The sequence below is a fragment of the Morone saxatilis genome, unplaced genomic scaffold (genome assembly GCF_004916995.1).
Source record: "Morone saxatilis isolate NCDOM2014 unplaced genomic scaffold, NCSU_SB_2.0 Contig10, whole genome shotgun sequence".
Lineage (NCBI taxonomy): Eukaryota > Metazoa > Chordata > Actinopteri > Moronidae > Morone > Morone saxatilis.
In genome coordinates, this window is record NW_023339652.1 from 8102716 (window position 1) to 8117053 (window position 14338).

The 14338-nt window shown below is 40.5% G+C and overlaps 2 protein-coding genes across 2 annotated transcripts in view; both read right to left on the reverse strand.

Moving 5' to 3' along the window:
* lrguk (leucine-rich repeats and guanylate kinase domain containing) overlaps positions 1-7506 on the reverse strand; it is a 14639-nt gene extending 7133 nt beyond the window's left edge. Inside the window, exons 1-13 of the mRNA XM_035676991.1 lie at positions 7319-7506; positions 7032-7085; positions 6638-6739; positions 6413-6494; positions 6174-6274; positions 5810-5891; positions 5485-5609; positions 4113-4256; positions 3647-3727; positions 3272-3358; positions 3068-3174; positions 2442-2561; positions 1736-1832 (exon numbers count right to left, since the gene is read on the reverse strand). Coding sequence (XP_035532884.1) covers positions 1736-1832; positions 2442-2561; positions 3068-3174; positions 3272-3358; positions 3647-3727; positions 4113-4256; positions 5485-5609; positions 5810-5891; positions 6174-6274; positions 6413-6494; positions 6638-6739; positions 7032-7085; positions 7319-7429 — 1293 coding nt within the window. The 5' untranslated portion in view covers positions 7430-7506. The remainder of the gene's footprint in view (positions 1-1735; positions 1833-2441; positions 2562-3067; positions 3175-3271; positions 3359-3646; positions 3728-4112; positions 4257-5484; positions 5610-5809; positions 5892-6173; positions 6275-6412; positions 6495-6637; positions 6740-7031; positions 7086-7318) is intronic.
* Positions 7507-8343: 837 nt separating this feature from the next.
* exoc4 (exocyst complex component 4) overlaps positions 8344-14338 on the reverse strand; it is a 106853-nt gene continuing 100858 nt past the window's right edge. The window contains exon 20 of the mRNA XM_035674405.1: positions 8344-10645. Coding sequence (XP_035530298.1) covers positions 10408-10645 — 238 coding nt within the window. The 3' untranslated portion in view covers positions 8344-10407. The remainder of the gene's footprint in view (positions 10646-14338) is intronic.

Genomic DNA, 14338 nt, shown 5'->3' on the forward strand with positions numbered 1-14338 from the left:
ATGGCTAGACAACTGGGTCAGAGCATCTCCAAAACTGCAGCTCTTGTGGGGTGTTCCTGGTCTACAGTGGTCAGTACCTATCAAAAGTGGTCCAAGGGAAGTAAAAGCGGTGAACCAGAGACAGGGTCATGGGCGGCCAGGGATGAATGATGCACATGGGGAGTAAAGGCTGGCTCCTGTGGTCTGATCCAACAGACTAGATACTATAGCTCAAATTGCTAAAAAAGTGAATACTGGTTCTGATAGAAAGGTGTCAAGACACAGTGCATCGCAGTCTGTTGTGTATGGGGCTGCATAACATTATTACCCATCAGGGTGCCCAAGTGGTCATAATGTTAGGACTGATCGGTGTATAATACTAATGTAGAGAAAACTCATTAACCGTGAGTCACTACATTTTACATTTATTTATGTATATATTATATTATTTAAGATATACTACTTGTTTCCTGAAAAAGTCAAATAGGATTGCAAGCTCCTTTTAACAATTTTTTATGTCCCTGAACCTTCCTAAATAGGTCTGACAAGCATTCAAACACTCAATTACAAGCATAATATTTGTGATTCTGTACTACCAGACTTAAATGCTATTCAGACAAAATTGCACAGCAGGTGTTTCTTGTGTTTACAACACAGTAAGGAGTATAATAAGTACCAAGGACTGCTGATTAGGGTTAATTTTGTATAAGAACAGCCACAAGAGGTTAGCTCAAAAGGTTATGATTGCATAGTTACTGAAAAGCATCTCTGAGGAAGTGAAGAGGAACAGGGCAACTGACAAATGCAAAGTGAGTAAAAAAAAGGAGGGAAAAACAGTGACGAACCAAGTTACTGGAAAGAGAAGAAAATGCAGGGTGAAGAAGAAGATTGGAAAAATCAAGTAGAGCAAGAGACAGACTGTACAGTTAACCTGATTCACTTCCTCTGCTGGAGTAGACAAAAGGCATAAAATCCAGCATCAAAGCCCACGCTGTGTAAATCACTACACGACCCAGACCTCCATTCATCATCCCCAACCGCGCTTACATAACAGGCAGCTTGACTAGAGGAATAAGATGGAAAACAAATGTGTCCGAGACCTCCGACCTCAGCACACATTTTTCTTAAGTTAAGTCTACTCCTTCAACGTTTTTTTTTTTTATCTTCAAATCATTTGAGCACACAGTTGGTGTAAAGAATGAGATCTAGTTGCTGCTGATTAACACAAATACGAACCGACTCTGCCAAATAAAATTAGAGCCTGGCACCAGCTGGCTCTCAGGAAAGAAGTGTATTTTAAGCAATTTTGACCAATGTTTGCATATTGAGGACTGACTAATAATCATCACTACCATGGCGTTGTGGGAGATGCTGTGATAAGTCATCCTCAAAAAAAATTTAATTAATACAGCCATTACACCAAAAAAACTTAATTCAACTTAGTATATCTTTGTTAAATGAAATATTAGCCAGTTAAAGTAAAATCAATCCATCCAAGTAAAAGTAATTATCTCAACTACTCAACTCATTATCGCCAGTGAGTGAATTCAGAGTTATGTCAATGAAGAACAGTAAAAAAAAAAAGAAAACGTCCATTTAATTAGTTTGTGGTGAATATTAATATCTTTGCATGATTTATAACACTGAATGCATTAGATTATTTTGAGCCCAGAACCCAAACTAATCTTGAAACATGTATTTTGTGCTCAGTTAGTCGCTCCAAGGGTCAAAAAAGCTTAATGGCAAGCTAACGTACCATGTGAATCATGTTCTGAAAATCGTCCTCACTGACAAAATGGTAATCAATTCCATTCTCCTCTCCAAAGTATGGCCCCCTTGTGGTGTGACAGGTTCTGTGGAAAAAGACAGACAGACACAAACACAGACACACACACACGGTAGAGAAACACTCAGTCTGGAGAGTTCAGGTAACATATTTAGCCATATAATTTATGAGGGCTAAGTATGTGAAAAATTTCAGACCTACAACCACTAAAGGGGACCAGCAGGGGGGCTATGAGCTCGGATAAGACCCTTAAATTTTTGGAATGTTTCAGACAGTAAATCCAGCCACTAGGTGGGAGCCAGGGAGATGTCAAAACCTTAAGGTTTGACTTGCATAGTGCTGCGCTGTTTTGCCCCTGCACTGAAAGGGTAGGTTCAGACTTTTTCAAGTCTATTGCTCATATGCTATATGTACGTTAAAAATGTTATACGTCAGTGTTTATTATTAAGTTATTAATAATTATTCCTCTCCATGAAGAGATCCCATCTTCAGCAGTAAGCAAAATATAAAATAGAGAAGACTGATTATGACTAAAATTGTCATACCACTAGTGATATTACCAACGGTATCAATCAGTATAAGTGAAAGCTTTACTGTCACCATTAACATAACTTGTTTTACCTAAATATCTTAAGTAACAATTCATTTTTTCAACACGTACTGACTGAAGACTGACCCATAAGCAAAGTATTCACAGAGCTCCTGACACAGTCTGTGAGCCAGCTCTCTCTTCCCACAGCCTTGAGGACCAGTCAGAACCAGCATGGGATATGGGGAGTCTGCACTAGGCAAAGTACTGCTTGGAGAGACACACACACACACATACAGTTTCTAATAAATGTTAAACTAGATCATTCTTAGATAAGTTCTCTCTCACTAAAGAAAAGCAAGATTTAAGTTTACAGAGCACAAACTTCAGTCGTGAAAGCCTTTTCTACAGTCAATATAAACGGGAGCCTTGTGGGCAATATGGATGTGGTCTTTCTAGGAAGCACGGAGGAGAATGGTAAATTGACTGTAGCTGCAGCATTTTATTTGCTGATGATGGATGTTTTTCAAAAAAGTGCTGATGCATGAACACATTTTTTTCTTTTAGGTAGTAGATAATGTGAGCAAAACAGAAACACTGCAGATAAAATGCTGCTCATGTTTGATAACAACTTTCCTGATAGTTGATTTTAAACGATTTTTATGATTACGACTAATAATGTAAACCTCCACATTCAGAGCGCACCTCCTGGAACATCGCAGAAGACCATTCAGAAGGTAGGATATTAAACCATACTGTATATTTGTACCAACCTGTCATAGACCACCTGGGGCTGCATCAGCTGATACACCAGATGGGTCATGTGATCCCTGGCTGCCACCACATCCAAAGGAGGGTCGTATTTGTTTACTGATGACACCTGGGATTTAGGGTTAGTAATCAAGTCTCATATAATTGACTCATTCTAGGTTTATTAAAAAAAAGGGATAATTACCAAAATACTTGTTTATTTGTACCTTTTCTTCAGCAGTGACCTTCTCTTGGTCCAGCATAGTCAGATGTTGAAGGAGGAAGACAACTGCCAGTCTGTAATCCGGTTGCTCCTACCAATTACATTAACATGGTATATATTACAAAAACATATGATGAATCTATATTTAAAGCCCAGACTGAATACAGTAAAAGGAGGTGCCTGGTTGAAACATTATCAACTTAAAAAAGCAATATACAGATGGAAGTCATCATAGAAGCTTGAGTGCTTACAGGCTTGGTACAGAATGTGCGATGAGTAGCTACAGGAAAGTGGCTGTGAAACTGTCACACACAGTATATCTCCACACATTAAAAGAAAGTTCTCATAGCAAAACACTGTTAGTAAAAGGTTGGGTTACCTGTACAGGGTTTTCCAGCAGGTTGAAGTCCCTCAACAGGAAAAGATCATGGATGTGTTTGCACTCCTGAATTTCACTAATCTGAAACAAAACCACAAATTCATGCTGTGGAGCCTTCGTGTAATGGTTTATTTGTAGTGTTTTTTTTAATTAAACAACGGCCAAACAAACAGCCATGCCTCCCTTTGAAATGTCCTTAAAATACAACACTTAACATCTACATACAAAATGTTTTTTGAGGGTTTAAAGAGAACACAACAACAAGCTTTACAGTACTAAAACTCAAAGTTCCCTATATGGTGCGTGGACTTTGTTTACTCACAAGGTAGCCTAATTATATTTTCAGTAAATTTGTGATGCAGATCTATTTGTGTTTGAATTTGAATCTCATGAATTAGCTTAATCACATTTAAGACTTAGACTGACATATTTGTGCTATTCACCAACTCTTTCTGAATGTTTTTACCAGGTTTTTCTCTAGATTGATGGACCCCAGAAGGTAGAGATTCTGGAGGCCAGAAAGACTGTTGATGCTGTTCAGAGACAAGTCGAGATCCTGCAGAGTCTTCAGATTCTCCAACCCTTCAATCCTCTCCAGCTGATTCCCCCTCTGGACACAGACAGCAAAGAGAACACATTTAAAGAGGGAAGTACGTGATACACATGAATATGCGCGCATAAGTAAGCGGCTTCCAACCCACAGCTCTATTTCATATACAGTCAACGATTCCCACTAATAAATATAAAGGACACGTCATGGTCGCTCTGCAGGATGCCTGAACCTTCTTTCCCCTCAGTTCGAGTTGAGTGGCAGGCCTGCCTCTCTCTGCTAAATCCTGACAGGTGACGACTGACAGCCAAACAGCTGGCGAGGTGCTAGCACAGCACGCTAACCAACTAAAGAACCAGACCTGGGCACTCCTCCCTTGTCAGGGTCCCCAGCCTGCTTCTCACTCCATTCCACTGACTAAAGTTGTTATCCAGCCGTCTGGCCACACCTCAACCTGCTCTTGCCAAGCATGTTGCCTGGCAGAGGGCTGCTGTCAGTGGGGGTGGGTGACTGCGCTGGTCCCCTGCAGCTCTAGGTCGGTGCTGTGAAGGGCTGTGAAACAGGCTGGCTGACAGGGCTGCGCTGTTTAGGGAGGCAGCATGTGAGGAAGAGGGGTCAGGGATGGGATTAGATGGATGCTGGATGGACAAGGTGTGAGTTTGTGTGTGTGTGTATGTGCTGAACTTGGTCCAGGCTCACTCAAACACCAGCAGCTGGTCCCAAAGCAAAGCTACAGACAGGGGCAGACACAGCCAGACCGATGGCTGCTGACAATGAGGAAACACTGATAAAGGACAGAACACGCATGTGCACACACATACACACGCACAACCAGAGAGAGAGAGAGAGAGAGAGAGAGAGAGAGAGAAAAAAAAGGCCTGCTGTTGGACCATATGGTGATTCTCGAACAGGGGGCCAAGGTTTTACTGGATGTAAAAATGCAGCCAAAAACAGAGACATAAAGAGAAAGACAGAGGGGAGAGAACAGAGAGACAAAGAGAAAAATGTGAAATTTAGCATAAATAAGGTAAATACAGGCAATAAGAAAGAACTCCAAAATAACTCCTACTGTGTGTGTGTGTGTGTGAGCACATAGATACTAGACAACATGTGGAGGGAAACAACCTCTCGTGAAACAATGCCATCCACGTAACTGGAGGCAAAGAAAGACTAATGAGATGTCTGCTTAAAATGAATGTTTGTAAGTATGTGCTTGTATGTATGTATGGATGTTTGTGTGTGAATGTGCACTCTGTGTATCATATTTCAGATTGTAATAGAGACCTACAAGACAGAGGTGTGTGAGAGGAAGACTGTCCAGGCCGCTGATCCTCGAGATCTTGTTGTGTGCCAGGCTGAGGTGGGTGAGCTTGCAACATTGCTCAAGACCAGTGATCTCACTGAAACTGTTGTCTGGGTGTGGGCATGTTAAGAATAATACACATGGGGAAGATGCAGTTGAACATAACGCATTCGTGAAGTACATTTACATGGATATTAGGTAAAGAATGAAGCTACAGTGTGTGTGACTGACAGCAGAATATGCAAAGACAGAGGGAGTGTGTGAGTTAGTGTGCACATGGATGAATGTTAATGTCTCTCAGTAAGGATACGGCCCAGATCCAGTTTGTTAAGAGATGAATAGGCTGACAAATCCTTCATTTTTGTCATACGGTTGTGGGAGAAATTGACTTCCTGAAAAAAAGCAGCACACTGTTAACCAAAGTCATGAAAGTCTTCTGTACTTCTGACTGAAGAACATTTTCCAGTAAAATCCACAGAGTATGGGAAAGACTTTTCAATTTGCTAAAGTTCACTGTCATTCAAGGGCAGTTAATGCCTTGTAAGCATATCCAAAGTGACTACAGATGGGCTATGGAAATGCAAGCCTATCTTGAGGGAATAAGCACGAGAGAGTGAAGCCCAAGCCAACAAACAAATGTGCTCTTATCCTGTCAGTTCAAGGTCTTGCTTTACCTTTAGGTTCTTGGGAGGCTGGAATCCAAAGACGTTGGAGATTTCATTGTGAGAAGCGTCCAGGATGACGAGGTAGGGCATGTGGCTCACACAGGACAAATCTAGCAGTTTAGAAAAGTTAGAGAAATTGATAAAAGGATAAAGACAGCCACAGGAAACTAAGATATTCAAATGTGAATAAATAATGTCTTAATTACATCTTTAAAGGATACCTTATCCATCTAATAACAAAAACTCACCTTTAATTTTGTTGTGTGGCAGCTCCAGCTTTTGAAGATGGACATATTTGCATAAAACGGAGATGTCACTGAGATTGTAACTCTGGAGAAGAGAAAAATACAACCTTGGTTAAAATAAATGTGACACTAGCAAAAAGAACTGCCAACATAAAAACAACATTACACAATGTGAAGGTAGACCATGTAACGCCACAGACAAGTGCTGTCCGTGTATAAGTGTCTTACAGGCAGAGACAGGTGCTGGTACAAGTGTTGCAGCCCTGTGCCGAAGCGTCCAAGGTTGGACATATTGCCGGAGACCATCTCAGCAGTTAAAACGCCATCCTTCTGTAAACATAAGAATAAAATAAAATTCAGTGTGTTATAAGAATAGTGAAGCCAGCGTGTGTAGCCCTGGTGGAATTTACAGCAGTGATAATGACGCCTGCAATAACAATACAGGGACAGAATTTACAAGGCCACTAAAAGCATCACCTATTGTGCTCACAGCTTCCTGCCCCCCAAAAGCACACATGCACATATTCATGCAGCACACACACACACACACACACACACACACATTGCACTCTAATTGCTCTTAATGCGGCTATCGCAAATTGAATATAATCAAGGGTTTGACCTTGCTGTGTTGTTTTACTTCTCCGGACCTCTCGCGCAAGGTTACCTGCTTTACCTGTTGCATAAGGGAACAAATATAAAGGTTTACTCAAACTGCTCCATTAATATGCAATCACTTTTTTTGCCTTTTCTTTTTAAATATTTTATTTAACCCCCATTACACTTTGGTACAATGCCACATTCTAACATATTTTTTTTTGCCATGATGAAAACAATAAAAAGAGAGAAACTTCAAATTAAAAAAAGTATGAAGACATGTAGCTTAAGCTTAGGTTTTCTGCTCCTTACCTCCATCTCCCCGTTTTCTTCTAGCTCAGCACTGGGAGCGTCACTGTGGGACTCTGGGGGGCAGCAGCTAGGAGACGCTGCGGAAAACTGTTGACTCGTTGTTTCCTTCATTATTTCATGATGAAAACTCGACGAGGAAGGACTAACCGGCTGATACACAGTCAAAGTGAACAGACAAAGTCGAAATATCCGGGTTCCACCTAACTAGTAATTTAGTTTTTCCACATGAAGCGGACGCCGTCGTCGCCAGGCAACGCTGAGACAAGTGTGAGACGAAAGGAATTGTGGGTGCTGTAGTTGCAAAGCGACACAGGTGCTGTGAGCATTTGTTTTCACAGGTAAAGGGAGCGTTGTGAACTGAATAGTGACTACTAAAATAAAATAAAACCCAACTTGTTTTTATTTTTTTTTACTTTGTATGATTTGACCAATTATTTTTATCTTTTGTTCCAATATTTGGGGCATTTTGCAATACACAATTTAGGAGACTGACTTACAGATGTAAATTGTAATGCAATTTTTTGTATAGTGTCTTAGTTTTAAAAGACCTCTCAATCAACGCAAGACTACTAAGGTTTCAGATATTGTACTGTAACTGTATTTTAAATTTCAGCTCATCCCAGGACTCCGTGACAGAGGACACAACAGGGCTAATAACAAAGTAAGACACTAAGCCCCAAAGAGTCCAACAAATATGTATTTATGCCCACAGTAACACAAGCCTTAAGATGGTATGTTGTCTGTGTCTATTTACTGATTTCAATATTCTGCGCTTTGGCACTTCATGCTTCTCACACCTGTCAGGTAAAGTACATCTTCTAGTGTTGGTTTTGGATCCGTCTCGCTCATATGATATAAGGTGGTAACATCCCAGGTGCATCAAAACAGTGATGGACTGTGCTGTCAAGTGTGGAAGGGGTGTTACTGCGTGCATGAACTCTTGTCAGCTGCACTTCCCCCAATGGAAAATATGACTGTGATGCAACCACAAAAAGAAAAACACTGTACAAAATACACAAAACAAGTTTGGAATTTGAAGGGTTTATTTTTCAGTCTATTAGTGTATGCATTGACAAATGATGTGTGCTTCATTTAAAGTCATTTTAGAGCATTTATGAGATGTCACTCAACAACCAGAGGAACAACGAGGATGTTTAAACTTAACTAACAGAGTTTGATGTCTAGAATTCAATACATTCTTACATTCTTACAGAGAAATTACTCAAATTGAAGAGATGTGTAAATTAAAGACCCATTACAAGGAAAAAGAAACATGAAAAAGCAAATGAGCTGAGTTTTGCTTCTAAGTAAAAAATGAATCTTTATTACATTTTACATATTTCATTCATGATTAAAAAGCATGGACAGCAGTTGTCCAGTGGTTTGCACTTACATATACGGAGTACGCCCAATACATAAGCCTTCTGGACTTTGACGTTTTTACTTTTATGTGTGTGCAGTTTGATAATAGTATAATAGTATCTGTGTGTGACATGACAGAACCAGTTAACATTGTATTAAAGTTTCCCATGTATAACATTACAAAAGTAGCTTTCAAGTGAACAGCTGAATGAGCAGATCTTAGATTTTACACCAAGTGTACATTTCAGAGTGGTAGGCCAACCCCTCAGCAGCTCCGTGGTTGTTTTCCCATCGATCCCAGCCTATGTGTCATTATGATGGATTGCTCTGTGGGCTTCAGGGAGACCAGCGCCGGCCCCGCTGTATTGACAAGGCTCCCATTCCCCTCTCCTCTTCTCGTTAAGTACTTCTCTCCCAAGTTAATGAACTAAAAACAGGGAGGGTTGGAGGGAGGGGGGAATGATTTGGGATCGCCTCTTGAGTTTATATGTTTAGTTCACTTTAAAAGACTTGAGCACATGCAGTGGGGACGACAAAGTAAAGATTCAGAATTGCATCATTTCAGTTTGGAGAGCTAGTATGACTGATGAAATGTATTCCCACATAACTCCCCAACACAAAAAAGTGCAAGTCATTCCACTGTAGGGTGCTGGACTTTAAATATCACATTTCAAATAAAACTTGTTTAATGGAAGGATGAAACTGAAATCAGCAAAAAATATCTCCATTATTGAGTCTCTTTTGTCCAATTTGTGAAAAATGTAATAAACTCACAACTTTCCACACTAGCCGCACAAGTTTGCAGCCCAAACTATAAGAAAAAAAGACAGACACACAGGATTTTTAACAGCCACAGATATGATACAATTCTCAGCAAGGGAAATCTTTGGGGACCAACCCAAATTGGCAGCAGGCGGAAGATGTGGCCTCATTCAGACAGTCTAATCTGGCATCTGTTATTGCAGACAGAATCAGTGGGCCCATGGGGCTGCCAGGAGAGCAGAGATAGAGGTGTAATTGAGAGCAGCAGTTTAGATCTAATAGGAAAATTAGATGAGATGGGGCCTAAGTTTTGGGTGAGTGTCCAAGACAATCGCCTTTTATCTGAGCTGGAGTCATGGTGAGCGGGGGACTGTTGGAGTCGAAGCGCAAGTGCTGCATTTGTAGTCTCTTTTAAAAGTGTAAATTGACAATATAGGTTACCTTGTGACATGGATGCATAGGGAACTAGACTTGCAAACTTTGCAGCTGTGTTGGTTGTCACCTACACTTCCCAATTAGAGCGAGTCAGTGCCGCATACACTTTATATATATTTTATATATATATAATATACATGCCCAGAGTTGGAAGAAAGTACACCTGTGTCAACCCTCGACTACAATGCGTTTAATCACATCAGGCAAGACGAAATGGAGAAGACACACACTCTCCATCAACAGAATTCACACACATTATGATCTAGGTCTAGAGCCTCTATTTCAGTGTTTTCTAACCCAATTCTTAAATATCACCCACAAGTTCTGTAATTCGTTCCCCTCTCATACATGACCCATTTATCTGCTGTACATGTTCCTGCAAGACAGATTTGATGGAATTGAAACAGTGTTGAAACAGTGTAGGACAGATTGGTGATTGGGAAACACACCATTATTCTCTTTTACTGGTCATATTTATCTAATTTCCAGGCAACTCAACCCCCCCTTCTCCACCCTGTCCTGTTTTATAGTTACACTGTAGTGATCTTCTTGTCCTTGGTGGCCTGTTTAATGGCGGCCTGCTCACAGATGATCTCCTTCAGCCTCTGCAGCCGGATGTTTTGGGTGCTCAGGTCCCCTACACCCGTCTGGCTGCGGTGGAGTAAGGACAGGGCATTGATGTACTCCAGCTCTGTGTAGCGAACGCCCTGATCCACCACCAGATTTAGCAGCTCATCTGCAGTGTTGTACAGCATCTCGTAGTACTGCCTGGATGGAGAGATACGAGGAATGAAGTGAGAGGGAAAGAAAAATGACAGGATGTTATGAATGAAGAAAAGCAAGGGGGAGAAAAAGAAGGGGAAAAAAGTTAATAACTTTATATTCCTCTGTTTTGCATTATTCCAGCAGAGAATCAAAAGGAGCGACAACAACAAAGGAAAAACACAAAACCCAATCTAACTGCTGTTGCTGTCAAGCCCAATTTCCTTACAACGGCCTTCAAGGACTTCACACTGCCGCCACCGGGAGCTGACGGTAGAGGGAAAACATTCACCGACTACAAACTAGTGAGACCGTTTTAATGAAACACTGTTGACAGACCTAAAAGAGGAATAGGGTGTGTGTAGAATTAATAGCTCTTTAACCAGGAACTAATGCCACAATGGGCCATTTGAAAAAGACCATGAAGTACATACTGATAAAGAAAGAGCACAAAGTGAGAGTAGTATTTGTGGATAACACACACTTCCAACTGGTAACTAAAACATCAGACATAAAGACGTGGGTATTTATTTTTATTTTTATGTTGTCTGTAGTTATTCTTCACTGAATATTTACAGGTAGACCTCCTCTGTGTGGGAACACGGGATGTAATAGTCATTAGAACCAATTAAGAGAGGAGTAAACAATATTTGGCCATAAATATGGATTTTAGTAGGAAGGTAGCTCGTCATTAACAAAATTTACACATTTCTGTGCAGAAAGCACTGCTGGAGGTAAAGTAATGCAAAGGAAAGTGCTGGGATGCAGGACAGACAATTTTTCTTTGCTCAGGGCAAAACAGGTCAACTACCTTAGAGAATGTGTGTGTGTGTATGTGTGTGTGTGTGTGGTTGTGTTGGCCAGACAACTATGCTCCCAAACACACACTCACAAGAACAGCAAAATGCAGGCGCACACCAGAATAGCTTTCACCACTATCTGCCCCTGGCTATGGGACAAATCCCATTCTCTAAAGATACACCAAATGTTACACTTCCATACAGTAGTTGTAGATACGGTCAGAGCAAGAGGACAAGAGGAAACTATCTACACACTGAACTATGATAGTACACTTTCGCTGACCATTTTTCAATGCATGCTGTGCAGATGATAAGCTTTTTAGATGTATTTTGGTTTTTTTACTGTCCTAAGCAGCTATTGGCTTCCATTCATTTCTGTATGGAAATACAGAAGTCAATTACGTTGATACTATATATATATATATATATATATATATAGTGTAATTCATCACAATAAAGATCAAGTCTGTGTTCATTTTTGTCAATATTACACTGCTTTTGTATGTTAATTCAGTTAATTGATGTTTACAGTGTACTGAAATGGATAGAAACCAATGGAGGCCTGGAGCATTAGCAAAAAAAATTAAAAACCATATGTGTAGATACGGTGTTGTGGCTCCCCATGAGTAGCAATATTTGTATTTTAATGAGTTTGTCTCAGTGTGACACTGACTATACTCTGAATGTTGGGCTGAAATCGTTTCAACTTTCAGGCAAAAGCAGCTTTCTTTCCTAGCATAAACTGGCCTCCTTGGCCAAGGGCAGATGCCAGTCACTCAACAGCAGTGGCTCCTGCTGCTTTGTGAGTGCTGCCGTTCAGTGAGGAAAGATAACTGCAGCTCTGACATTGTTAGGCTGAAGAAAGGCCTTGGAAGTGTTGTGGTTGAGAAGAAAAAAAGGTTAGGTCCACCTGTTTTCAACCTTTTTTTGTGCGACAGCAGAGAAAAAGGCTGATATATAATTATGTCCATCAAAGAATCTGGAGAAAGAGGGTTAAGCTCTATATTGTGCCAGAGGAAGATGAAAGTAAATGGATTCAAATCTTTAGTGATTTCTGATATGGCGCAGTAAAAAGACACTTTGGTAAGAAAAGATATTTTTATCTCATTTGTTGAGCTCCTCCACCCATCCAAGACCCATTCCCTTCTTGAGACGATCATTTTCGATGCTAACGAGGCGTTAATGAGCACTCGGGGAGCTTCTGTTCCAAGGTGTTTTATGTGCCGTCATTTTGGAGATTCAACAGTAGAAAACGACGAGGGATACAATGAATGAGATGGAGATGGAGACAAAGAGAGAGGGGAAAAGAGTGATGGCTGAAGAGAAGAATGAGGAATAGAGGTACATATCTGTTTTTTGGCTTCCCCCTTACAAGTAATGCCCTTGGCCATCGAAGCATTTGCATTCTGTCTCGCTTTCCATCCTGCTCTCAATTTCTCTCCAAGGTCTTGTTCATTTTTCCATCTCTGAGCTCATTTCATGAAAAAGCTTGTCAATATTGATGAGGGTCACATTGGTTCACTCCTTAACCGGGGGCAAGACAGAAGAGAGGGATAAAAAGCGTGAAAAAGATGGCTGCCACATGTGGTTTTATCTTATAATGAAATGTGCAGTTTATTTGTGTGTTTTTCTCGTCGATGCTTAAATGTCAGTTTCGTCCAATGTGTCTGTTTTGAATCTGTTTGTTTGTGCATACTTTGTATTTAAGTGTTAACACATTTACCTCACTGCAACCAAACACCAGCTCGAAAGCCTTATCATTTCATTCTCTAGACCCAGAGATTACCTGCACGCTTGAGGCAAATCACCTCGTTATCTGATCTAATGGGAAAAACACACATAACCAAAAAGAAAACACACATTTCTTTTGTTGCGGGAAGAAGCGTTGAACAGAAGGCTTCCACTCTTTAACAGCTTAGCAGAGGAAAGCAACTGTTGATTTTTACAGGGCAATAAATAGGAGTAGAAACTGCACTTGACTACCTGAGACTGATTCATTCTAACTCTCTAAATGGGCATAATTGCAGTAGATGTGTGTGATAGATGTGTGTGTGATAGATGTGAAGTTTTTGTGTACACGGTTTATCTTTTTTTTTTTTTTTTTAGTTCTACAGTTATTTGCTATGCTACAATATGTTTGGAGAGTCTAAATTGCCTGTTGTGAATCTGAGTGTGCCTATCTATACGTGTCAGCCCTGTGATAGATTGCCGATTTGTCCAAGGTGCATTCGACTGTCACCCAGTGAGAGCTGGGACAGGCTGCGGGTATTGTGCATAAATAATGATTGATGGACACTTAAAACCCCCCAAAAGTAACTGTTACCAGTACAGATTTTCTCAAAGTTCTTGTTGTTGGATTTTCTGTAGGCTGACTGACTGACTTTTTAGGCTAGGCTCCTTCTTTCAATTAAGAAAACCCTTCTGGTAGACTAGTGACTTATGTATGCAGGGGGAAATCAACAACAAACATCCCTGTGGAAAACCGAAAATATGACTGGGACCACTTTGACAGGCACCAAATTCTGTTTGGACATTTTCCTCCAGTCTAAAAAACAATTTGTCTGATAAAATAGTAAAAGTAGCTGGAAAGCTTTGGGATCCATCTGTTGATGCAGCAGCCGGCAAGAGAAAATAAAAAATACCTCATCAGTGCTATAAAACAGGGCTTAACTACAGTATAATGGCAACTATAATTCACTTGGCAGTGATGCATTTAGGACAAATCCCACACAGGATTTGTTAAAAGCAGATCTACTGATGCTCATTTATAACTGATGACGGTGTACTAAATCCACCGTGCAGTTTCTTTCTGTACTGCCAATATCAAAACAGAAAAGCTGCATCCACGGGACGACAGTGTGCTAGACTGTCAGCTGGTTGTTAGTGTGTGTGTGTGTGT